The sequence below is a fragment of the Gadus macrocephalus genome, chromosome 11 (assembly GCF_031168955.1).
Source record: "Gadus macrocephalus chromosome 11, ASM3116895v1".
NCBI classification, from domain to species: Eukaryota; Metazoa; Chordata; class Actinopteri; order Gadiformes; family Gadidae; genus Gadus; species Gadus macrocephalus.
In genome coordinates, this window is record NC_082392.1 from 12,257,742 (window position 1) to 12,284,171 (window position 26,430).

At 41.9% G+C, this 26,430-nt stretch overlaps 3 protein-coding genes across 7 annotated transcripts in view; 1 reads left to right on the forward strand and 2 right to left on the reverse strand.

Moving 5' to 3' along the window:
* Positions 1–302: 302 nt before the first annotated feature.
* Positions 303–5,843, reverse strand: isg20l2 (interferon stimulated exonuclease gene 20-like 2). 3 transcript variants are annotated; one of them, XM_060064618.1, is made up of 5 exons: positions 5,698–5,843; positions 4,881–5,279; positions 4,339–4,850; positions 3,574–3,774; positions 303–802 (listed from the first exon to the last, which is right to left on the reverse strand). In XM_060064618.1, the coding sequence occupies exons 2-5, from the start codon at positions 5,140–5,142 to the stop codon at positions 662–664; spliced, it is 1,116 nt and encodes a 371-aa protein (XP_059920601.1). In that variant the 5' UTR covers positions 5,143–5,279; positions 5,698–5,843; the 3' UTR covers positions 303–661. The 3 variants fall into 3 exon arrangements, 2 of the variants coding, with proteins under 2 accessions (XP_059920601.1, XP_059920600.1); XM_060064617.1 differs by having other exon boundaries at positions 4,339–5,279; XR_009528013.1 differs by lacking the exon at positions 303–802 and adding an exon at positions 1,487–1,714 and having other exon boundaries at positions 3,477–3,774; positions 4,339–5,279.
* Positions 5,844–5,874: 31 nt separating this feature from the next.
* Positions 5,875–10,334, forward strand: mettl25b (methyltransferase like 25B). 2 transcript variants are annotated; one of them, XM_060064615.1, is made up of 8 exons: positions 5,875–6,337; positions 6,459–6,577; positions 6,891–7,095; positions 7,241–7,303; positions 7,465–7,599; positions 7,675–8,513; positions 9,156–9,340; positions 10,162–10,334. In XM_060064615.1, exons 1-8 carry the CDS (start codon positions 6,236–6,238, stop codon positions 10,245–10,247), a joined length of 1,734 nt encoding a protein of 577 aa, XP_059920598.1. In that variant the 5' UTR covers positions 5,875–6,235; the 3' UTR covers positions 10,248–10,334. The 2 variants fall into 2 exon arrangements, with proteins under 2 accessions (XP_059920598.1, XP_059920599.1); XM_060064616.1 differs by lacking the exon at positions 7,241–7,303.
* Positions 10,335–11,649: 1,315 nt separating this feature from the next.
* Positions 11,650–26,430, reverse strand: part of s100a1 (S100 calcium binding protein A1) — a 32,321-nt gene continuing 17,540 nt past the window's right edge. Inside the window, exons 2-4 of one of the 2 annotated variants that reach the window (XM_060064622.1) lie at positions 14,030–14,118; positions 12,910–13,079; positions 11,650–12,067 (exon numbers count right to left, since the gene is read on the reverse strand). In XM_060064622.1, the coding sequence (XP_059920605.1) occupies positions 11,918–12,067; positions 12,910–13,050 (291 nt within the window). In that variant the 5' untranslated portion in view covers positions 13,051–13,079; positions 14,030–14,118 and the 3' untranslated portion in view covers positions 11,650–11,917. Of the gene's footprint in view, positions 12,068–12,909; positions 13,122–14,029; positions 14,119–26,430 lie in introns of both variants that reach the window. The other variant, XM_060064623.1, reaches the window with a different exon arrangement.

A 26,430-nucleotide genomic window follows, 5' to 3' on the forward strand; every position in this document is an offset into this window, starting at 1 on the left:
AATAGTTTACTCAGAAGAATAATGTAGATCTATTACAGAAGGGCAGGCTGCATGTGTCATTACTCTTCCAGTTCAACAATATCTCACACACACACACACACTACAATTTTTTCCATCATCACAACAAACAGGGTACCTGTCCACAATGACAAATATTTTCTTGCTATAAAGTTTTCTTACCAATGCATTTTGATCAACGATCTTACTTTTCAAGAACTATGTTGGCAGGTGACAAATCGATATCGTGGGCAGACTTCATATTTTATGCAATAGACATAGAAATGGAAAAGAATAGACGTATAAAAGGAGGGAACACAAGTCATTTATTTCGGATCCATTGAGAACGATGGCGCCGCACAGCTGTGTTACGGCGGGACACACGTCCATCACCAAATAGAAAAAACAGGTATCATGAGGTTATTTTTGTATTAAACCTCAACCTCAATAAAGCAAATCAGTCAAAATTAATTTTCAACTTATGTGAAATCAAATAATAAAAATCTTAAAAATCATTTAAGAGCCAGGGCCAAACAGTGGTTGGAGTGACCCATAGTTGGAATTACAGAGTGTTCATGGGAAGATCCAAATTAAACCCTGCTACGGTGGGTCTGGACTCGCATGGGTCTGGAACACCAACACACCCGCCAGCCTTTCCTTGACATTATTTAGAGGTTAACCCCTTGAACACTCCCCAGAAGTTGTATCCAGTGGCTAGAACCTTCTCCCAGTCGCTGGCCACGGCCCTGTAAAGCTTCATGGTGGCCCGGGCGTCCTCCAGGGAGGAGTGGCCGTCCCTCCCCATCTAAAGACACAACAACACAAGACAATGTTAAAGGGAGGTGGTCAGTAGAGGTGATCCCCCCCGTCGTCCGCCCAGTCGAGGCCTGTATTATGTAAAGAGCCAGTAGCTACTTCCAGAATGATATCAACTTCTACGACAGCATCGAGTAGCAATGTCAAGTGATGATCGATTCATGAATTGTATTTACTTATTTAGTCTGTACATTTTAAACTATAGGTCATAGCTAACATAGATTACTTATGTTGGACATGGCAGAGGTAACGGCCTATTCATGTTCTCAACACAGTCCTCTTAATGCATCCAAATTAGTCAACTACCTTCATAGACTTATAATTACCTCTATCTTTTGTATGTATTTATGTTATCAATAGCAGAAGGAGCCACAAAGCAAGCCGTTGTTTACTTGCGCTGCTTTATGTGAATATAGGTAGCTTTTTGATAACATGACGGTGTGAAGTAGCAACACAACAGCTTCATTTTAGATAGCTGCTTTCTCAGAAAGAGTGATAGCCTATTTTTAGTTATCGTAAAGGGAAACCATGCCCAAAACTAAAATCTCCAACATATGGATGCATTAAAGGTTGCCCAATGCCCACCCATCATAAAAAGTACACAATTTTACTCTCACATTAATAAGTGTGTGAACTACATTCTAATTGAATTCTCTAAATACAGGATACTTTTGCAGAAGGACGGAGCAGGCTCATCTTCAATAGGCCCTCCTACGAGAGAGGGTTAGCTTCATGGATACGTGTAGCACAACGTCACAGTTTGTATGGATGTGTGGAGCTATGCTCCCTATGGTAGATGTTGATGGCGAATACGAGTCCGAGAGAAGGTGCAGAATAACGTCCAGGAAAAGGCCTGTATGTTGTGTGTGCTTTATTGCTAATAAAATAAACCTGTATCTACCTGCAGTGTTTCCCACAGACCAAGGACCAATGTGTGGTGCGCAGGGGGGGGGGGGGGGGGGGGGGGTGGTGTGGTAGCGCAGGCGCAGCGCGGCGGCGCAGGCGCAGCACGGCGGCATGTAACTCCGCGTTTACATGCGGACACATTCGCATAGATGTGGAAGAACAGCTCAATCGGAATAGAAAAGTATCATATATATACGCCTCAATCGGTTCGGAATACAATTCGATGCGGAATAGAATAGGTGGTGTAGTCCGCTATAAATACTTCCGATTAGTTTGGGGTTTAACTTGGAGCAGCTGCAGTAGTTCGCAATTGGTCCACTCCGTCTGTACTTTAAAGGGACTCTCACCTTTGTTGCATTTGAGAATTACAGCACATTCAAATCATCCCACCTTCCTCCAATGCCCCACCCCCTAAGCGTTATTTTTTAGAGTACAAAACTAAGCGTTCTTTTTACTGAGTACTGTAACGACCTCGCCGGTGACATGATGTCGAGTCATTAGTAGTTGAAGGTAGTTTTAATGAACCAAAACCAGGTCACTGAAACCCGTAACATTATAACCAACGGCAGAAAACCTACACAAAACAAACCCCGGTTACCCCGGCAACCCCCAACACGGTTTCACTCGCGTGCAGGCCCCCACCCTCCTGTTCTTCCAAGGCCCTCCCCCAGCTGACCTAATGATTCGCCCCCACGCTGATTGACAAGAAGAACATTACAATACATGCACACAGAACAACTGGCATAACGGACAACGAAATATAATGTAACACATAACACACAAAGTATTCAACTGTCCCAGGGTCGCTACAGTACAAAAGTTCTAGACTCCCATGGGTTATGTTTAGACTCCCATGGGTTATGTTTAGACTCCCAGGGGTCATAATATCTACCATCCTGGAGCTCCAGATTAGCGGGACAACGTCGCGTCTGAGCCCGAAACGGGTCCCCTAATCGGACTGAATGGTGCAGTTTCAGTATGCCGTGGACCACTTTGGTCTGCCATCGTCAGTCGCTACGGTCGCTACTCGCTACTGTCTGCCGTGGAATCAAAACAAACCCTCTAGTTGAGGACGCGCCTTGATGACGCGGGCCCGAATGCGCCACAAGAAGCAGACGGAAAACCTTATATATCCATGCAGCAAACAGACAGGTCTGTCGGCCAATAAGGTCATTCGGTCCGAAGAATTTTATTGGTTGAAGTTTTCACTAAATATTATAAGAGTAAAATAATTGTTTGTTTTTACTCCTGGTGGGTCTGTCTTGCATATTAGAGTGTTATTACCTTATTAATACCAATTTAACCTTATCCAAAAAAAGTGTAAAAATGCAACAAAGGTAAGAGTCCCTTTAATGCACACCGAACATTACCAATGGAAATTGGATTTATTGCCTGATTCACGTCTTTGATATTATCACTCCGTAGTAGTTACAGTAGTCCGGTAACTTTTCAACCCCAGCGTGTCCGGTTGCTAAGCGACAGGTGACATCGGTGGGTTCATGTGTTAGCATCGTCGCTCTCGCTCCGTGTGTGTGTGTGAATGACAGGGAGAACGAGTGCTATGCAGAGATGAATGGACGGAACGATTTTTAGATTTCCAAATCGCGTTATTGAAAAAAAAGAAACTTTTTTTTTTTCTTTTTTTTTTTATACAAAAAAAAAAAAAAAAAATTACAAAGACAGAATCAATTCGTGGCGCTCGATGTTGATTCTGTGGCGCCGCGCCACACAATGGTCTATGTATGGGAAACACTGACCTGTATATTCAGGGCTGCATCAGCTTGTCCATTTTGCATTAGAACCCATTATGGATAAAATCGGACGCGATCCTCACATAGGTAGGCACCCGCCTACCTGTATTTCGTCGTTCAGGATGGCCTTGCTCAGGATCTTCAGGGAGACGGTCCGCTGCACCTCGAAGCCCCCTTTCAGGTTGAGCAGGGGGATCTTCTGGGTGTCTCTGGTGTGGGAGGGGGGGTGGACATAGGCCAGGGACTGGAAGTCGTGGTGGACGGCGTGGCCCACCACCACTTTGCCATGGAGCAGCTTGGCCACCTGACCAGAATGGATACCGTACGTTAGGACATTCACAATCTATTGAAAACCATCCTCAAATTGTTACACAACCTGGGAGAACTATTTGGCATTTTTTCCAAATGGGATAATTTCTGAATCATGAAGGACATTGCAACTTATTTACTAAAATAAAAATGACAGTGTGCACATCTTGTGGTATAAAAAAACAGATATCAAAGGGGTGATATTATGCCACCAGGTGTGAGTGTGATTAGCAATTACAAGTCATTTAAAAAAAAAAAAAATCAGCCTTTTCCTGTGTTTCAGTAATAAAAAGTGGGAGTATCCACCTAGATGAATGCTGGATAGATCAGTCTACCAGCCAACCCAGTGGATTGTAGCAAATGTTACTTATCTATCCATCATCCATCTAGTTGGACACTCCCATTTGTGACGTCACCAAAACTCAGGGAAGGGCATATTTTCAAAAATATTGTAATGGCTTATCCCACTCACACCTGGTCGCATAATATCACCCTTTTAAACATCAAAGAATAATACTTGTGAGAATAATAAAAGAGTACTTGTATTCCCCTGTGTTACCCGTTTCTTGGCTTCTTGGAAGGGCATGGCGTTGACCAGGTCCCTGGGCCTGATGCCGCTCCAACGCGTCCTGTAGCACGTAACGAGTTGATCAGGCTTGATGTACTCATCAAAGATCACGTCGCCCTCATAAGACACGACGCTGCAGCGGGCCAGCATGCTGACATGTCCCTGGGGGCCGCACCCAACCATTTCACAGTCTATGGCGGCATACTTTGAGGGGTTTATCGACGCTGGTGCCAGTGCTGGGATGTTCAAACCATTGAGTAAAGAGATGGCCCTTTGGTTTGAATCCGACACATCTCCTGGTACTGGAGCCCGCTGAGCAATGGCGGGCCCTGCTACTGCGGGGTTCAGGAGTTTGGCCTTCTTTGTTTTCCTTGAACGTTTGCTGGGTCTGCCTGAGACTGGACGGCGTACACCGGGTTCAACTTTGGGGTTTACCTTTGCAGGTTGGGGTCGAGTCGTATCGTGCTTAAAGATGACTTTTGGTTGTTGAGAGTGAGACCCTTCTGTGCTGCTCCCAGTCGAACTGGATTGACCTGCTTTGGCCTTGTCCCGCCGATGTTTGTATGGGGGTATGTATGGCTCCGACTTCGATCTAAGCAAGCCCTTCCGCTCCAAGAACTTCCTTTTTTTCAGAAACCATTCATGATTCGGATTTTGTGATGCAGACTTCTTTTTGTCACCAGAGTAAACCACATTGATAAACATGTCACATTGGTCCTTTTGTGGTTGGCCTTGGCTCTTTTCGGGTGTTGAAGCCGATTCACCCCCAATGAAAGTGTTCATAATACCAAACATGACGAGTAATTCATCGGATAGGGGTGTTTTTTTGATGAAAGGTGTAGTAGAATATGGTTCGACAGTAAATAACTGCCTTCTCCAACGCCTCAAACGTGTAAGCCTTTTTGCTTTCGGGTTCAAGAACTAGGGGAAAACTGCAAAACACAATAAATCACGTAAGAAAGTATGAAAACGTACAAAGGACGAGAACTAAGCATCTTTATATTCAACTCTGTATGGTTTGGTATTGCATTCTATATATACAGTACGGCAGTTATGTATACTGTACTGACAGACTGATCTATTTTTGCATTGTTTGTCCTTATCGATTAAAACGATATATACTCGCTTTAAATAGGTTGGTACTTACAGGTTTGTAAGATTATCGATTAAAACAACAACCCTTTCACATCGTGTTGGACAAAATAAAGGCTCCACAATCCGTAAAAATATAAAACGAGATTATTGTTTTTGTGTGATGCTAGCTACAGTTAGCTTATTAGCTCTGTTTTATTTTATATGACAAGTTATTGAAGATAAAAGATAGTTATGGTAATAAAAGTAAAAACCTACCTTAATGCGAGAACGAGCTGAGATAAAAATGAACTGCGGAACTGTGTAAACCTCCCAAAACATAATTTTGGACCTTCCAACCAATTGGTCTACCCCCAACCACAGTACCATGAGGCGCCACACGACTGCACCAATAATCAGCAGAAATCCATGCAGAAATCGCGAGATTATGATTAACAACTACTTCCTGTTCCGGGTTGCACCCGTTTTGTTTTCTGCCTCCTATCTGCTTCCAGTTTCACTTGTTGTTTTGTTTTAGAAAGTAAAAAGCTGTTATACGTCTCTGTAATCCCAAAATGATTAAGTCATTCATTTTTAATTTCGGAAAAAAATCTTCACCGAAAACTTAATTGGCCACCATATGTGCTCCATAGTTGAATGGAGGATATCTTATAACAGAAGTTAAAGTATCTAAGCTTTTAAACATTACTGAGTCCTTAAATGTTAAGGCATTTCTGTCCTGAAAAGCCTCGTCCAGACTTGGGGCTTTCATCTTCAACAACATACAGGAGCAAAACCTTCCGATTTAAATTCGCAGATGTTCACATTAAGTCTCTCATCGCAGGACCAGAGGGATCTGGCGAGGAACCTTACTACGTTTCTATCCCAATACAAGTACATATCCGACTCCTACATAATTGTAAGTCGTATTTCACTCCCCAACCCTTATTGTCATTGTATATCCTATCTAGTGGGGGGGGGGTTCACTTTCATAATAAATTGTTAACTGCATTAGGTCAAACTACTCTAATGTTCCACAGGAATTCTTCACAGAAGACCTCTGGGAAAGACTGCCAGCCCAATGGCGTGAGGTGTTATGTGGTTTATCGTTTCCCCAGATCGCAGATCTCTTACTGGACACAAAATGTCAAGAAAAAAGGTATTGCATTTAATTTTACAGAAAGGCGTTTGGAACCTCTCTTGTTATATCCTTACATAGGCTTGATATGGGGAGATTGACTTCCAAACGGACTTATAATTATCAAATGGGGTATTTCTGATTAATCACGGAGTGTGATGCAATGCATATATATTCACTGGGATATTGATACCATCAGATTGGTTTAAAATTATATTTGGTGCTACGGATGCAAGTTGGGATCATTTCCACCCCAGAAACGGTTGGGACCTGATTTGTCCCTAATATTTGTCATCAGAGTCAAATTTTGTAAGTAAAAGCGTTGTCATTACAGATACCCATCCGCATGGCCTCTGTCTCTGCTGGCGTTTCGTGCCACTGCCCATGCTCTGTCCTTCCCCAGACGGGCTGGGCAGGGTGGAGCAGTAGACCCAGTGGAAGAGTTCCTGAAGAACCACAGCCAGAGCTCCATGCTGAGCCATATCTTCAGGAAACACGTCAAGCCGAAGAAACAGCATGAGATCCGCAAGCTTGGCTCGGTACGACCTATGGTGTTGTTGTATGGAAATCTATCGAGTTGTTGGTTATGGTCATATGGTGCTTACTGCTAATCGGAAATCTTGATCTATATTGTACTAAACCCTTATATCTCTCCTGGGATTAATAAAAATCTTATCTTGGTAGTTGGTAAAACAACTTTGCGACCAGTCTAATTGCGAGGCGGTGGTTGACGTTGGATCTGGACAGGTAATTTGCTCTTTTTAAGTTGTCTCATGTATAATTTTGAGGAAGCAACGATTCATATGTTCATATTATTCGCAACCACGTAGGACAGATACTTTAACAACATTTAGAAAGTATTTAAAATAAAATTTGGAACGCTTAAATCCAAAGTATCTGTTCTGAAGGGGCACCTCACTCGCTTCCTGTCCTTCGGCCTGGGACTGTCAGTCACGGCCATCGAGGCGGATCAGAGGTTGGTGACCATGGCAACCAAGTTTGACGAGGAGCTCCGATGTACTTTGGAGAAGGAGAAGACAAGGGTTAGTCCACTGTCAGTTGCATTTACAAAATACTGACAGTTTGTGGACAGGACTTGACTTGTCTCTCTCTTTTAGGATGGACCCTCCCATCTTTCTAAATCCGGCCCATCGCCTCACCACGTGGTTGGTTGGGTGAACCCAAAGGCATCATGGGAGCTCTTCCTCAGGCAGCTCAGAGAGGCAGAATGCACGGCTGCGGCTCCCTCACCTCTTGACTGCTCAAGTAGAAAGCGACGCAGGAACTCAGCTGAGCTAGACCAAACCCAGGCCCCCCTCGCTACTGGACCAGAACCCAGTGCTCTCTCCATCCCTTTCTCCGTCTCGGCCACAACTCCGCCCCCACACTGCTCCACCAACAGCTTCGGTTGTAGCCCACACGGGCGGCACTCAGGAGAGCTGGCGGGGCAGTCGGACAAGTCGCTAGTGTTGACCGGCCTACACGCCTGTGGGGACCTCAGCGCCACTCTCCTCCGCCATTTTGTGGAGTGCCCTCACGTGCGTGGCATCACCTCCGTGGCGTGCTGCTACATGAAGATCACCACCAGGGAGTACCCGAGCCCCCCAGGCCTGGTTGTGGCCCCCCCCGCCCCGGCCCTTGCACCGGCCCCTCGAGACCCCCTCGACCGGCCCCGGCTGTTTGCCGACAACAGCGATGGCTGCTGTCCGGGCGAGTTCGGCTACCCGATGAGCTCGTGGGTGCGGGGCTTGCCGGGGCACGGGCTGTCCTATAAGGCGCGAGAGGGGGCGTGTCACGCCATGGAGGACTACCTGCAGAGGCTCAGGGAGGGGAGTCTGTTGCTAAGGACACACTGCTACCGGGCGACCCTGGAGACCGTCATCAGGGAGGCTAGGCCCGAGATGCGGCGGGTGGGCGTCCAGACAATCAAGAAGGCCCACTTACTCCCATTTACAGAGTGAGCTTGTGTCTTTCTTTACAACGCAACGACCAGCCTCATCTGATAATGTTATTTCATACTTTTATTGGTATATTTAAAAATGTCACAGAAGCATAGGCAATAAATAACTTTAAAGGTGTGTCGGATTTAGTGGCATCTAGTGGAATAGACTTGCCAGTAATAATAAGGTTTTAATTAGTGTATAGAAAGTAAGAATCGTGGTGTTTTTAGACACATTAGAAAGAACCTTTATACCTACACAGGAAGAGGGTAGTCTTCAAAATGTGAGCCGTGTTTCTACAGTAGACCAGAATGGACGGCTCTAGAGAGGACACTTTATTTGAATCATCGCTATTTTACATTTAAGCTATGACCTATCGTTTAATAGAATACAGTTCCAAGTGTTTTTTATAAATCTGTCAAGGAACCTCATCACTTCGTTACTCAATGCCGTTTATGCCGATTATGTCATAATTTTGGGAGGGGGGGTATTCAGTTGGTTGCTCGACGCCGCACCTTTAATGCATATATACACTAGTATCCCCTTCTTTTTGAAATGCATCCAGGACTGCTTTTCAAAGTCTACGTTATATATATTATATGCATGTCATGGTTATGGGCACCCACTGTCTGCTAAAGCTATGGTCCCTCAAACTCCAGGTACGCCCGCCTTGGCCTGGCCCGCCTGGGGCTCCCGCCCTCTCTGCTCCTGGAGCCAGGCAGGCTGGAGGCCATGCTGGACCAGGAGGCCAGGGTGGTGGTGTACTTCAGCCTGGCCCTGCTGTTGGCACCCGCTGTGGAGACCTTGGTGCTTCTGGACCGCATCATCTACCTCCAGGAGAACGGTGAGGGAGGGTCACATGGTCTGCTGGAGCCCTGGTCTAGGAATCATCCTTCTGTAAAGGGAGGTCAGGCGTCCATAGTGTGCGGAGCTGACGGTTTTTGGGCTGCTGGCCCTTGGTCCTGGCGGTTTTTAAGTTGCTTTCGGCACATCACAGACCAATGTACTTTTTAAGCTAAATAATATGACAATGGACGTCTTTCTTTCGCTAATCTCTTATTTTGTCAAATTAAACGATAAGATGGAGTTTATAGTTTTAAGAGCAAGCTACTCGATGGCTAGAGTGCAGACATTTGGGATGTGGTGGTTGAAACGCCCAAACCACTGCCCCCAGAGAAATACATTTAGGTTACACACTACATTGGTTGAGAGGCTGGCCTGTAAACAAATACAAGTAAACGGAGGAGCTGCAGTTTTTCTGGATCAAAAGCACCATAATGTTTACATTTCTCATAGGATCTCAATGACTCGTTTTTAAATTCATATAACCTATTTTATATAAATGTTTATTTTTATTTTGACTCCAATGTAAACCCTTGGATAATAATTACTCATTAAAATCTGTTGATAAATGTAAACATAAGTTATATTTATCAAGAAAAACCCCAGCTCCCCCGTCGTAACCATTTACCTATATTTGTTTACAGGCCAGTCTTCTCTCAAACATGCTGGCAACGTCGACCTATGACCCAGAGCCCAAGGTGGCGTCTGTATGCGTCTATGATTCCCTCTATATGGCTAGCTAGCTGCTACCCTGAGGAATAAATAGTGCTCATTTTAGTGAATAATATTGTTTCTATTTGTGTCCATTCTGCGTGTCTGTAGGTGTGAAGAGCAAACTATTACCTCTGTTTGATCCAGAACTCTCCCCACGTAACTTTGTGCTGGTGGCCATGAAGACGGATTGTTAACAGAAATAGCTGTGGTGTAATTGAGATCTTTGTCCTTTTTGTTTTATTTTATATAAAAGGCCTGTCAATTAAAATAAATTAAAGACATTTTGCTAGTTTATTTCCTTGTATGAATACATGTAAGAATGTTTTCATACAATGTTATTTGTAGAATGTTCTTCACCAAAACATAACATTTCGTTACATTGTTTTGACAGCAGGTGGTGCTATTTGATAGAACAGCGCGACTTGACAGAAATAATGTAAGTCGTTGTCCTATTGTCATCTTTTAAACAGCCTCTATTTTACCCCTAGGTGTGAGTGATTAGCCATTACAAGCAGTTTCAAAATCTGCCCTATGATAGTGACATCCCAAATGGGCATGTAAGCCTATATATAATTACTTTACCAGAGACACGCCATCTCTGCACATACTAACAGTTAGGCCTACCGGTCATCACTGTTAAATCCCTCGTTTGGATGCATCAACATGCAAAGTGTATAAATGCAATAGATTGATTTTGGCGAACTTCAGTAAATTTCAAGCAATTTCAGAACTATCATTTGTGTAGTCATTTTATGAAGCTTTTAAAGTTTGGGATTTAATTAAAGCAATCTTTTACATAAATTTACAAGATGGAAAACATTTTCCATCCTATTATGAACTTTACTAGAAAGTAGAGGAAAGTATGGTGTACCATTTATGTATGCAGAATAGTTATTTTGCACAATACAGGCTTATGACTGAATGAAAGTATAAAATACGGGTACAATATGTACACAGAACGCATCCCTTAACCTCACACAGCTGTATTGTTCTCAGTTAGCGAGACGGATGAAGGAAAGGTCATTGATTTGGTACAAACTGAACAAAGTGCTTAACAGAAGCTGTGGAGCCAGCCGCACGATAAGATGGGTTCTTAAATCATCTGAGGCGAAATTGAGTATCCCCCTTCAGAGGAAAGAAGTTTATCCAGTTAAACCGCCGGTTGGTTGGCCACTAAATGGCCTTCCAAAGTTCCAAGTGGAAATTCATATAGGCCTACTCCGCTTATAAAGTTACAGTAACATACACCATCCATCAGACGCCATCCGGCCATACAAAAGGGATGTAACTCAGCCCCGGCTCCTAGTGATGACATCATTACCAGCAGACCACGGCATTGCCAATTAAAAATCACTCACTGGCAAGTAGACGGTTGAAAACTAATGAAAGTCCGAAGCCCTCTAATGAAAGAGCTGTTGACACTCATTGCAAGGTCTGTTTACTTGGCTGATGAATGTGCTCAATTTACACAAGGGATATATATACAGCCGGGTAGCAGCTTCATAAATTCTTTGGATATTTTACAAATATGCATAGATGACAAAAAAAGGACACTCAATATCCCTGAACACAAGTTTAGGAAAAAAGGTGTAAGCATTATTAATTGTAGAATATAGTTTATTTATTTGTGTGCAGAAGAGGACATCTTTATTGACAAAGATGAACAAAAAGAGCTTAGGTAGTCAGCTAACCCCTCCAAAACAGTGGTACAACAAAATTAAAGTGATCTTATGCCAGTTACAACACCCCAATACTGAGGGGACAGACTATCGATTTTGGCAGAAATGTTTTGTTTCATAAATTACCAAAATCGATCTGGATTGCAGATTCCGTGGAGGAGCATTGGGTGGGGGGGGTGGGGGGATTACTTCAGTTGGCTCTGTATGAAGAACTCATTGCAGGCTACGGTCAGCGCCGCTACTAGAACCACAAACTCCTGGAAGTCCACCTCCCCGTCCTGGTTCTCATCCAGGTCCCGCATGATCTTCTCCACCACCAGCGGATCGCTACTTCCCTGAAACAGACATAGCAGCCAAAACATGAGACGGCGCAGAGAGAAAGCAATGAAATGAGAAAAAGGCAGTGCAAAAAGGTATTTTTGGGGGAGAGAAGGGAAGAGGAATGCATTAGAAGATCTTCATTGCCTCAGTGAATACATAGTGGACTTCACTTAATCATTTATTATTGCAAGATTTTGATCAATCTAAAATGTTTAAAGCCTGAAGGTAATGAACCATTTCGGATTGTTTTACATTGCAATCCTTGCAGCAGTGTTTAAAAAATAGAAACATCCAATACATTTTCCCTCTACTAGCACACACACACAAACAAAAAGTGAAAAATAAAATTCAGGAAAATCCCTGAACAGGTCTTCATACTAAAAAAAAAACATTGACAAGGGATCAGTCTGCTGTCGAAAAGGCTATGATGAGGTGCAGTGTACTCAATTCCCTTGCTGGAACCGTACTGAAACACTTGTTCACTTTGGTTAATCACTGCATTCAATGACCAACAGCTGTGCTTTGCCATGGCTTACAGGGACTTTAGTAGGGTTCATCACAGCCTTTTCACAGAATAGGTGCTATGAGCGACACCTGTGTATCTCCAAGGATGACGCCTCTTTGAAAAGGGTTTATTGGGCACCAACAGTCCTTTTGTCAAAAGGAATAAGACAACATTTCTTAGGCACGGTTAAATAAACTTGGGATTTTGCTGTACACATCAGTTTATTCTTACACTATTATCTGAGAAGGTTAATCAGTTCTCATTAGCTCATATTTTTCATATTTCCACCATTAGATTAACATACAGGATTAAAAGTGTATACAAATCAAGCACCAGGAAAAGCCCACTTACAGCCAAAAACTCAGAGAGTTCCCCCTGGAGAAGGCTCTTCATCTCAGCTTTGCTCAGTTTGTATTTGTCTCCCTCCTTGGACGAGTAGGAGTGGAACACTTTGATCAGGCCTTCCATGGCGCTCTCCAGTTGGGAAGTCATCGTATAGATAGCGTTGTCTGTTCAGATTCCTGACCGGTACACCACCAGGAAGTAATTCAGTAAATAGGTGACTGCTTGGAAAAGTACAATATTTGTGTTATGTTACGTGGATTTGCAAGTGTTAGTCATTACTGTTATATTTGTACATTTTGTTCATTTTATATCATCCATGGTCAATGTCACGATGCTCTTATGATCAACATTATGGTTCAAACATGATCACAGGGTTAATGCAATTAGTTTACAGCATTCAAAGTGGCTAACCTAAACCAACCCTCATCCAACCGATAACTGACACTCTTCTTGAAGGGAACAGAGTCACAGCACCCAATCTGACAGTTTTAGTGGAGCAACAAAGGACTATACCCCCTGCAGAGAAAGAGGTCATCAAGGGCAGCCGGGGAAGTAGGAACGTGGCGCTGGAATTGCTTTGCCATTCCATTAATGCAAGTCATTTGATATCCGCTAAAAGGTAACCAACCTCATCTTGCCATCACCCACAGTCCCCGTGACGGTGTTTACTAGGAATATTACAGATTCTTAGACCTTATGGAGAGATTTTCCGCAATAAATTATGCAACCCTGCGGTCCATAATGCATGGCTACTGAGAGACGAGGGAGAAGAGGCTAATTTGGTAGAAAGACCTTTTCAGATCTTTCTTACAAATTAGGCTTTGGCCTAGGCTGTACATCACATCCTAAAAATGAAAAAGCTGCCATTAAACTGGCTCCTATCGTTCTAGTTCGACAATTAGTGAGGCTATATTCGAAATGTCCCTAATCAAGTAATTATCCCTTAACTTTACCTCAGTTTCTAGTATCTACCTTGCGTCTAAAACGGATAATTTGCACATGTTCAAATGCAAGTGTTACTTTTATTTGACGAATTATTACTTAATATCCCATGTCTGTTGTACTAGTGGGTCAGTACTATGACTATACGATTCACAAGTTAGTAAAATAACAAGGCAGAACTCACCTCAGTGTTTAGGTTATCAAGCGCTGGTGGACAAACTCCTCACCGCGACTCATCAATTAGAACCTGGCGTGTCCTGCAGCATGGATCACCTGCGGCAACAAGGCAGGTTTGCAGTGACGTAATACATAGCATTGGTCAATCAGATTAAAATGTTTTTTTTTTTTGTTTTTTTACATAGTTCATGGTTCACCCCCTTAAAAATAAATAGATTGTCGTCAGGAAAAAAAAAATACAGTAGGCCTATAATTTGATAATGGAACATGTAAGGACCTGGATTTGTGTGTGCCAATGCTATAGGTGCCAATGTTTACACTTTTATACTTTGTATAATAGTATTTATATTTGATTATGGATACATAGTATTTGAAATGTGTGTGTATTTTTCAGGGGTAATGAGCAACCATGAATTTTTGGATCGAAAATGCTAAACTTTGGCTACTAGACGAAAGGGGCCAAAGTGCATGGAGGGAAAAACTCATGGGTTCTTGTTTTAATTAAAGGCACCCAGTGCAACTTTCGAGGCTTAAAAATAAACATTCAATTTCTAGTCTTTTTTTACACGTAGTAAGTTTCAATAACTCCATACCATTACATACAGACATTTAAGCAGCAAAGATGAGACGTCGTTGTGTGGTGAGAACTGATAACAACAATGCCGCCATTTTCTTTATTTTTTGTAACCTACAATAAATAAAGCAGGCTTCCAGTCAATGGAAAAATGGCTTCTCCCCACCGGCGATTGTTGTTTACGATTTTCTATCAGTTCTCACCACACAACGACGTCTCATCTTTGCTCCTTGAATGTCGATATGTAATGGTATGGAGTTATTGAAACTTGCTACGTGTAAAAAAGACTAGAAATTGAATGTTTATTTTTCATTGAATGTTTACATAAAGTTGCACTGGGTGCCTTTAAAGGCACCCAGTGCAACTTTATGTAAACATAGGCTAAACATAACATTCAACATTCCATACCATTACATATCGACATTCAAGGAGCAAAGATGAGACGTCGTTGTGTGGTGAGAACTGATAAAAAATCGTAAACAACAACAATCGCCGGTGGGGAGAAGCCATTTTTCCATTGACTGGAAGCCTGCTTTATTTATTGTAGGTTACAAAAAATAAAGAAAATGGCGGCATTGTTGTCGTTATCGATTTTGTATCAGTTCTCACCACACAACGACGTCTCATCTTTGCTGCTTAAATGTCGGTATGTAATGGTATGGAGTTATTGAAACTTACGTGTAAAAAAGACGAGAAATTGAATGTTTATTTTTAAGCCTCGAAAGTTGCACTGGGTGCCTTTAAAACCCATGCTTTTGTTTGAAAATAATCTTCAAAATAAATGTTATATTTGAATACTTGTTTTTTTATCATAATTGTAAGAATATTGAATATGAGGCCTGGGCAGCCCACCATGGTCTAATGAGGGGATATAATGAGACTATAAGGATATTATTTTGTACAGTTTCGAGTAAAACGTTACTCATGAAAAGATAATGCTTCTGATTACAGTTTTTATTATTTAATACATTGTTGGTGTAAAAATATATCACAAATGTCCAGCATTCTTGAATTTACAAAGTCAAAGCATATGACAAAACAAAAGTAAAGAAATGTTTGTAGAGATACAAAATAATAACAAACTGCAAGCATTTGCAGAATTTTACATTCAATCTTTCAGAATACCATGCAAGCTTCTGAACTTTCTCCCCTAATGATTGTCATGGTGCCATGGTGGAAGTTTAAAAACGGCCATCTACAATATTCTGATCCTGCAATACCATATTAAATAATAAGCGCCATAATGTTATCTAAGTCTATTCTAAATTTAAAAAGAAATATCAGCAATAAAGTTTCTATAAAAAAAACCTGGTTCTGCACATATTGGCAGTTCAAACAATAGGCCTATTAAACCTTTTGATCCTTAAAGTGCTTGGCTATTATCTTATTTATCTGATTAGAAAACAATGTGTCCCTTAAAGCTAAGGTAGGCAATTCGTTTTTGAACCATTTTTGTCATATTTCTCTCTACATCCCTACAGCAATCATTAGATCAGAAGCTCTGAAAAAATGAAAGAATCCTCTATATGTGGCTCTGGCAGGCCTGTACAAAGCCCGCCCAATCACTTAATTTGGGCCAAATGAAATGATTCGATGGCCTACCTGTCTGTCTACCTACCTACCTGCATGTACACTGCCTGTGCACTCACGTATTACAGTCTTTCAAAATGCTAGGCAGATGTATTGCTAAAGGCAGCAAGCTAGTCATTTTTGGATATTTTCAGAATCGAGCTGACTCTTCAAAACTGTCTGGTGACTCCAAAGTTGCCTACCGTAGCTTTAAGTAGTGTGTGTGTGTCAGTTTCCATTGAACAGAAGAAGGATTTTTTTTTCTAAATGTCCCCGGTCAGAATGACCAATGGAAATAATTCTTTGCACAATTTGAATTGTGCCAATTCATGTTAAACAATGAGGGTTTTGATTGACCCGACCCGGCCCACCGATATTTCCCACCACTATCCTTGAGCCGGGTCGGGCTGCCAAATATCAAAAGTAAAAAAAACAAAACGTTAAAATGCCGGTCATGTGACCTTCCAGGTCACATGACCGGCACCAATTGTTTTCTATTGTGTGTTATTTGGGTGCTTACATGAATGGCATTGAAATACATTTGGGTGTGCAATGTCAGTGCATATATATGTGTGGGTTGATCAGTCAGTGATCCAGAGCCTCTGAAGCAGAAAACAGTTTACAGATATGTCTTACAGAGGGACACGTCACAACAAACAGGTTATTGACAGGAGTACATCATGGGAGAGCACTTTGGAGCCAATTACTTCATGGCTGCAGGGTCTCTCAGAGATAGAAAGGCCCACAGCAGATCCATGCACCTCTATTTTGAAGGACGTTGCATTGATTTTGGTGCATTTTCTTGCAAAGCTGATCTTTAGACTGCTATCGGGATGGGCTTGAGGAATAGTTTTTTATAAGTCTCAATTTCCTCTCCGTGGAGCTCTGCTTTATTTACCCCGTGATCTTGCTGGTCCACCGACCACCTCCATGGGGGGGCTCTATCATGGACCAACCCGGTATCACGCGATTGCGTGCTCCTGCGCACGAACGTTAATCTATTGAAGCGTGTTCCAGAGCACGATAGTCAGACTTTTTGTGTGTTACACAGAACGAAATGTAAACCAATGCATTCTGAATGGGAGTGTTCTAAGACAATTAACTAAACGGTACGAGAAAGAGAGAGGGAGGGACAGAGAGAGGCTTCAGAAAGGGTGTGCGCAGATAGTACAGTGCACCCTAGTTATGTTTATGCCAAAACCACAAATGCGCGCTATATATATATATATATATATATATATATATATATATATATATATATATATATATATATATATATATATATATATATATATATATATATATATATATATATATATATATATATATATATATATATATATAGGATACATATAATTAGGCTATAATTATATTATTTAGCGTGTAATGAGACAATCTATAGCCAAATTGTCGAAGATGCCCGAGAATCTCCGGGGATATCAGCATGGGAAATCGGCGAATCAGACCCATGAACCTATAAAGAAAGACGTCATCTCAAGCGGGAGAGAACGTTTGCGGTGCTGGTTTGTGTCACGTAAGTACAGGGCTCTCATGCATTCGGCGTGAGACACACGCAATTCAGCCCATGCACACGCTCGAACCTGTGCCGTGTTCCAATACCCGTACTGTCCGTACTTACTAGCCAAAATTTGAGTAAGATCCGGCGAAAAGAAGTATACTTCAAGGACCCGGATGCCGTACTCAAAACGGGCTAATCCTGAAGTGTGGATCGAAGGACACTCCCCGTAAAATAATCTACACACGCATAACTGTGATTATTATTATTTGTTTTACCATTAGGCTGCACTACATTTGCTGAGTAATGAAGTTGTGTCATTAAGAGCTTGACGAAGTGAGGACCTGAATTAGTGATTGAGAGCTCAATGATCACTGAATATACGCCATATGAAACTATTGAATTTGTTTGTTGAATAAGGCCTTTGGTCTGGGCTAGAGTCCTAGAAGCTGGGCTAGAGTCACTCGTCGTTTGCAGAAGGAAGACGAGGGTCTGGACCAGTTCAACTATTAATCATGCTTCAGAAGAATTAACCTTTCTTGGATGGCAGATCTACCACAAGCCTCCATTGCCACAACCTCCAGATGGCTTACGACCTACGGCAACTCCTCGACTACTGCAAGCCAACAAATTGGCTCTTGCACACCAGACACGCATTTTGCTTTATTTTAGGTTTTCAAGCATCTTAAAATACCCAAATCATCGCTCCAATACACAAGTCAGCTAATGGCCTACAAGGAAATGCTGAAGCTAGTGTTAGTGATGGCGATAGAAATGGACAAGCTTGCGTGTACAAATATGCAACTAGAATTGCAAGGTTCACAGCCCAGTTGCATAAGTGGTCACAACCGTTGGATTGTAAGCAAGGGTAAAAAAAATAAATAAAAAAATTCCCACAAACTAGTCAACATGGTCAATTGAAAGCCTGTACAAAACGACCCTGGAATAGTCAAATGCAGCTTTACTGCGGATGAATTAAGCCAAATTGCATAAACATCCAATGGTAAACAGTATACAAATGCAATCAAGGTTGCACTCACACTAGGCCATCTGGCCGTGACCGTCGCAACTGTGGCCTGGCCACGGTAGGCTCTTGTACATACGCCATCACGTCGCTAGCATCCAAACAATTCTACCAAACCTTAACCAACTAGTGAAAAATGGAACAAAACTTTAGCACACACCCAGTGACTAATCACCTTGTCCAGGGGTGTTCCAACGTGGTTTACCAGAGGGCCTTGTGGACTTAAAGTAAGCCACACATTTGACAGAGACAGCACGGAATGACGTTAAACTAAGCTAATCTACAGGTTACTAGTGCTAGTGCAATTACATGAGCATTTTGCACAATATTTGTACTCCAATGCTACGTAAAGCAGGCTTCTTCAGAAACCCGTAGCCTGCTAAGACCGAAAGATGGCTCTGGAAGCCACTACGGCCCACGCAGCAGATTACTGCGTGGACCGTGGTGGCTTCCAGATCAACCCTTCGGTGGACCATTCATACACATGTATTCCGAGGATGTTTTGAAGACACTGGAGTCCCATGGCACTAGATTCCTTTGAAGACTAAGTTGGTATGGGGGGGCCCAAAGGGGGCCCCCCCATAGATCTTGTCAGTCATCTAACACCTGTTAAGAAAAACACACACACATCACAAGATACAAATCAGCAAAGCTAGGTTAACAAACAGCGGCGACATGCATGTCAAGGTGCAAAGAGCAGGGATACTGATGGCTTGTGTCTGAGGAGACAGCCCAAAAACATCAACATTTAATAAAGGAAAATAACTTTTACTCACTGCGGTGGTCTGTTTCAAAGTGCCATGTTGGTAGCAATATTTGTCTGGGCTGTTCAGTCAAATTGTGTTCACCTTTAAAGGGGTGCGTGACAGGTGATCTCAATTAAGAGCTAATCAGAAAGAACACACACTGATCGGCCATGAGTGAGACGTTCAAAACGAGGACGAGGATTTAATGGAATTGTTACCATTTCAAATTCAAATTTCTTTATTATTGGATAGGGTATGATATCAATGATTTGGGCTTTGAGTAGGCCTATATTTCTTAAATATATTTCTTAAATCTTTTCACCCCTTCGCCTTTTGAATATGAAATCTATAATCTCAGCCTCTCTATAATTTGCCCAACACATATTTTATTGTTCAAATAAAATCCCATCCTTATTTTGCCATTCATATTGAATCTTTACTGTCTTTCATTGTACAACGCAATCATCTAATAATTATTCATAACGCTCTTCCATCTCCTTGGCTGCATTAAGACGAGGCTCGGGTCAGAGCAAAGATCGGGATCCACACATGATAAGGGATAAAGTTAATAAGAGTACAAAAAATTTAAGAAATATATTTAAGAAATACAGGCCTACTCAAAGCCCAAATCATTGACATCATACCCTATCCAATAATAAAGAAATTTGAATTTGAAATGGTAACAATTCCATTAAATCCTCGTCCTCGTTTTGAACGTCTCACTCATGGCCGATCAGTGTGTGTTCTTTCTGATTAGCTCTTAATTGAGATCACCTGTCACGCACCCCTTTAAAGGTGAACACAATTTGACTGAACAGCCCAGACAAATATTGCTATCAACATGGCACTTTGAAACAGACCACCGCAGTGAGTAAAAGTTATTTTCCTTTATTAAATGTTGATGTTTTTGGGCTGTCTCCTCAGACACAAGCCATCAGTATCCCTGCTCTTTGCACCTTGACATGCATGTCGCCGCTGTTTGTTAACCTTGCTTTGCTGATTTGTATCTTGTGATGTGTGTGTGTTTTTCTTAACAGGTGTTAGATGACTGACAAGATCTATGGGGGGGCCCCCTTTGGGCCCCCCCATACCAACTTAGTCTTCAAAGGAATCTAGTGCCATGGGACTCCAGTGTCTTCAAAACATCCTCGGAATACATGTGTATGAATGGTCCACCGAAGGGTTGATCTGGAAGCCACCACGGTCCACGCAGTAATCTGCTGCGTGGGCCGTAGTGGCTTCCAGAGCCATCTTTCGGTCTTAGCAGGCTACGGGTTTCTGAAGAAGCCTGCTTTACGTAGCATTGGAGTACAAATATTGTGCAAAATGCTCATGTAATTGCACTAGCACTAGTAACCTGTAGATTAGCTTAGTTTAACGTCATTCCGTGCTGTCTCTGTCAAATGTGTGGCTTACTTTAAGTCCACAAGGCCCTCTGGTAAACCACGTTGGAACACCCCTGGACAAGGTGATTAGTCACTGGGTGTGTGCTAAAGTTTTGTTCCATTTTTCACTAGTTGGTTAAGGTTTGGTAGAATTGTTTGGATGCTAGCGACGTGATGGCGTATGTACAAGAGCCTACCGTGGCCAGGCCACAGTTGCGACGGTCACGGCCAGATGGCCTAGTGTGAGTGCAACCTTGATTGCATTTGTATACTGTTTACCATTGGATGTTTATGCAATTTGGCTTAATTCATCCGCAGTAAAGCTGCATTTGACTATTCCAGGGTCGTTTTGTACAGGCTTTCAATTGACCATGTTGACTAGTTTGTGGGAATTTTTTTTTACCCTTGCTTACAATCCAACGGTTGTGACCACTTGTGCAACTGGGCTGTGAACCTTGCAATTCTAGTTGCATATTTGTACACGCAAGCTTGTCCATTTCTATCGCCATCACTAACACTAGCTTCAGCATTTCCTTGTAGGCCATTAGCTGACTTGTGTATTGGAGCGATGATTTGGGTATTTTAAGATGCTTGAAAACCTAAAATAAAGCAAAATGCGTGTCTGGTGTGCAAGAGCCAATTTGTTGGCTTGCAGTAGTCGAGGAGTTGCCGTAGGTCGTAGCCATCTGGAGGTTGTGCCAATGGAGGCTTGTGGTAGATCTGCCATCCAAGAAAGGTTAATTCTTCTGAAGCATGATTAATAGTTGAACTGGTCCAGACCCTAGTCTTCCTTCTGCAAACAACGAGTGACTCTAGCCCAGCTTCTAGGACTCTAGCCCAGACCAAAGGCCCTATTCAACAAACAAATTCAATAGTTTCATATGGCGTATATTCAGTGATCATTGAGCCCTCAATCACTAATACAGGTCCTCACTTCATCAAGCTCTTAATGACACAACTTCATTACTCAGCAAATGTAGTGCAGCCTAATAAAAAATGTGGTTGATAGGGTTTACATGTTTAAATGTGGTCAATAGTGTTTGAGTGTGGTCGCTAGTGTTTACATGTGGTCGATAGTGTTTAAATGTGGTCGATAGTGTTTAAATGTGGTCGATAGTGTGTAGGTGTGGGCGAGTGTTTAAATGTGGTCGATGGTGTTTGGATGTGGTCGATAGTGTTTAAATGTGGTCGATAGGGTTTACATGTTTAAATGTGGTCGATAGTGTTTAATTGTGGTTGATAGTGTTTAATTGTGGTCGATAGGGTTTACATGTTTAAATGTGGTCGATAGTGTTTATATATGGTCAATAGGGTTTACATGTGGTCAATAGGGTTTACATGTGGTCCATAGTGTTTAAATGTGGTCCATAGTGTTTAAATGTGGTCCATAGTGTTTAAATGTGGTCCATAGTGTTTAAATGTGGTCCATAGTGTTTAAATGTGGTCCATAGTGTTTAAATGTGGGCGATAGTGTTTAAATGTGGTCGATAGTGTTTAAGTGTGGTCGATAGTGTTTAAGTGTGGTCGATAGTGTTTAAATGTGGTCGATAGTGTTTAAATGTGGTCGATAGTGTTTAAATGTGGTCCATAGTGTTTAAATGTGGGCGATAGTGTTTAAATGTGGTCGATAGTGTTTAAATGTGGTCGATAGTGTTTAAGTGTGGTCGATAGTGTTTAAATGTGGTCGATAGTGTTTAAATGTGGTCCATAGTGTTTAAATGTGGTCCATAGTGTTTAAATGTGGTCCATAGTGTTTAAATGTGGTCCATAGTGTTTAAATGTGGGCGATAGTGTTTAAATGTGGTCGATAGTGTTTAAATGTGGTCGATAGTGTTTAAGTGTGGTCGATAGTGTTTAAATGTGGTCGATAGTGTTTAAATGTGGTCGATAGTGTTTAAATGTGGTCGATAGTGTTTAAATGTGGTCGATAGTGTTTACATGTGGTCGATAGTGTTTACATGTGGTCGATAGTGTTTACATGTGGTCGATATTGTTTAAATGTGATCGACAGTGTTTAAATATGGTCGATAGTGTTTAAATATGTTCTTTTCCCTCACTCTCCACCTCATCCCTAACTCTCCACCTCAAGCTGGTGTGTAGTGAGCGTTCTGGCACCGATTGGCTGCCGTGCATCACCCAAGTGGGTGCTACATATTGGTGGTGGTTAGTGAGGTCCCCCCTTCACTTTAGGCGTCTTTGAGTGTTATTAATTATTATTATTCTTCATGTTTAACCTCTGTTTTCCTTTTATTCCTAGTCTGTTTTACATAGTTTTGAATGATGACTATATGCTCTGTAAGGTGACCTTGGGTGTCTTGAAAGGCGCCTCTAAATTAAATGTATTATTATTATTAATAGTAAAACAAATAATATTAATCACAGTTATGTGTGTGTAGATTATTTTAAGATTACTCTCTTGTTCTTTTCTCTTGGTCGAGAGTGTGGAATGAGATTCAGTCACCGTTGATTCCCACGTGGTGCATAGAGATGCGCTGGTTCAGCCGCGTTGTGGATGCGGGTCCCTCAGCAGGGCAGGCGTTGATCAGACGTCTTCCCAGGCAGGGCGCGCGGTCTTCTCGATCACAGGGCAATCTTCAGAGGCAATCGTCTTCTCACTCCTCTCTTCAAGACGGTGTCACGGCACCAAATGTTAGATTTCAGCTTATTTCTAAACTGTTCGGACAGACCCTGCGTTGTGTATTTTCAGTCGTAGTAGTAATTCTTGAAGTCGAAATCAAAGCAACTTGACAGGTTGGATTAGAGGGTTGAATAGATGGTTTATTCCAGGATGTAATACAGCGAGATACAGACTTAGTCGAACAAATCGATGACTTGTTCCATGGCTGTCGAACCCTCTTCTCGTCGAACCAAAGGGTTGGGGAGAGTATAATACAAAAAGGGGATTTATGAATAACACGAAAACAGACGCACTCTCAGCACTGATAAGGTATCTGGCCCTGGCCATGTCCCGGAGGACCAGGTCGGTTCAACCTGGTTGAGGCATAACAATGGCAGAACACCCAGTCAGTATGAGAGGCCCTGGCTTGTCCCTAGACTAGAAATGTGAACAACAGAGAGACACTAAAATACACCAACATTCTACACTGCCTATCAAAAGAGACTTCTAAAACATATCTGCTAGAACAGTTCCTATACTTTTTGTATAATTTGGTCATGCTGCAAATTTACTTTTTGTAGTTGCTCCATATTTAGTTCTTTGACAGCCTCACCTGCTAGAAAAGTCTATTCAAATCGGCTAAATATAATGAACTAAATTAATAGCCATGAAATGTTGTCACTCATACTAATGGCAAATACCCTCTTTCAGTTGGTGGTTCAACACTGATGTCTCTCTAGGCTTGAGGGAGAGCGCACAAGTAAATTACACGAACGTCCTGGAGCAATTGGGAATAAACTTTTATTTAGTCAACCTGACCAGGGACATCTTTGAACTATAGGTCACCTAACCCAAACTTTTCACTCTTGTTAGGTTGTCCTTTTCTCTTGTTTTAACCCGAAAGGGCTGAAATATCAACATTTCAGGTATTCTGTTTGGATAATGTGCAAAACTTGTGGCTTCACTAATAAAAAAAATTAACGAATGTATTTTTCTTAATGTGGTTAAACTATTTAAAGATTTGTATGCAAAATATTTGTGGTCAATGAAACTCTGAAATTTTTTAATTTGATAAAACACAACTATGGGTTAAAGGTATTTGCTTTGGGCATTTTTTGATATTTTTAGAATCTAGCTCCATTGCCGTTAGAAATGGTGTCTCCCAGTACTGCAAAGTGCTTCCACAAGTTTAAAAAAAGAATGGGCAGAAAAGGAACTGCCAACTAAATCTATTTAACATGGGTAGAAAGTTTCCATGGAAGCTCTTGGCTGCTGGTTCCCAACACAGCTCCACTGTTAACCTGTGACCTTGCGTTTAACTTTTTTTGACTTTTGGTGACTTTCACCAAAGAGAAATGAACTGGTTAATACAATAAACAAGACATTTCATGGTACCATTTTGAACTGTTTGGGGATATTGCATTAAATCCATATGCTTGAAACTTTTCAATAATGCATAACAACGAAACAATGGAATGAAATAAATAGTTCAAGCAATTTGTGGGACTTGGCTGCTTTTACATTATTACTCATTTTGGGGGTTAGTTCAGTCTCTCCAACCTGCAGGTCGTGCGAAGAATCATGTGAATGGGAATATTCTATAAATGTCTTTATCATCTTTCGTCTCAACACTTCTGCTGCAGCCGCTGTTGAAGCGTATGAGTCCTTTGAGACCCCCTTTGATAAAAGGGGTTCTCAAATGTTGACCCTCAGTCACCTATTGCATCACTTCCTTTAGGGCTTCGGCCTCCTAATTGATCATTATAGTATAATTGAATGCCCTCTTTCATATATATGATACCTCCACCACTGGGACGTGGCAACAATTCTCCAAATCCATATGGGGGGATGCTTGTGGACAGTAGGGGTGTATACTCAACATAAATAGGAAGAAAACTCATCTCACAAATGAGTAATGACATCTCACAAATATTTATTTAATCAATTGTTTCAATTTATAATAATCCAAAATCCGTTGGCTTTTTGTCGAGGGAATCCAGGGCGACGCTCACTTCCGGGTTGGCCAACATACGTCATCCCTCCACCACTCTACTGTAAAAACACATGTTCAAGTTGAATGAGAATAATAATAATAATAATTCTGCCATAGTATTTATTTAAGGGGAGGGGGGGGGATACAAGTCTTTTGGCCATTTGTAGTGTTGATCAGCAGAGAAATAATTTGTCCGCAAAGACGGTGACGTCGCTTAGCAACGGTAGATGCTGGGGTAGACAAGTCACCGGACTACTACCAGAGCCCGTCTACGAAGAGCCTGGGCACTCCCTATACGCCCCATTGTACCGATTTTGGTTGTAGTTCCCTGAGACATCCACTGGGGGTGATCGCGGGCGAGTCCAGATTGAATGGGAGTCTATGGGGCTAAACGGCTAATTATGCCTCTTTCACCTGCTTGTCGTTGAAATATCGCAAATTTTATTGCAGATTCCGCAAGTTCAATATAGATTATGGTTCAAAAGTCAAATGAGTGAGTACTTATGTCCTTTCAATTTCTTACAGTTTGGGCCGTTGTTGGCCATACACGCTAGCATTCTGCTAATTAACGCTGATTGGTCAGGGACGGACTTGCGACTGATTACGACCAGAGACCCCTCTTGACGGCATCTGAAGCTGAAGAGCATTCAGAAACGTGTTAACTCAATTTTTGCGTACTGTATTTATATTTTCCTGCAGGCCCTTTTATTTTTTAGATAACCTCTCTCAATTTCTCTCTCGTTCTCGTACCTCTAATAAGAACCTCATTGTGGAAAAGGATTGTTTTTTGTATTTTGCTTTGGACAAGTAAACCCTTTAAAAACATCACGTCGTGGTCCGGTGGATTATTATCGTGGATAGTGGATGAGGTATGCGACGAAGGGAAAACGGAGCGTCAAGCTGAAGCTTCACATTAGAAACATTGTTGGCCGTACATTCGTCCAAAAAGGTATGGTGAAAGTACATGGGCATAAATGGAATTTC

Bases quoted from the DNA above. Each gene is read 5' to 3' on its own strand.
- isg20l2 (XM_060064617.1), bottom strand. From the start codon at position 5,142: ATGTTTGGTATTATGAACACTTTCATTGGGGGTGAATCGGCTTCAACA. The intron at 3,775-4,338 runs GTAACACAGGGG...CATTCTGGTCAG, and splicing joins TCCAAGAAGCCAAGAAACGG to GTGGCCAAGCTGCTCCATGG. The intron at 803-3,573 runs GTAGGCGGGTGC...TTGTGTCTTTAG, and splicing joins TCCTGAACGACGAAATACAG to ATGGGGAGGGACGGCCACTC.
- mettl25b (XM_060064615.1), top strand. From the start codon at position 6,236: ATGTTCACATTAAGTCTCTCATCGCAGGACCAGAGGGATCTGGCGAGG. The intron at 8,514-9,155 runs GTGAGCTTGTGT...CTCAAACTCCAG, and splicing joins CACTTACTCCCATTTACAGA to GTACGCCCGCCTTGGCCTGG. The intron at 9,341-10,161 runs GTGAGGGAGGGT...GCGTGTCTGTAG, and splicing joins CATCTACCTCCAGGAGAACG to GTGTGAAGAGCAAACTATTA.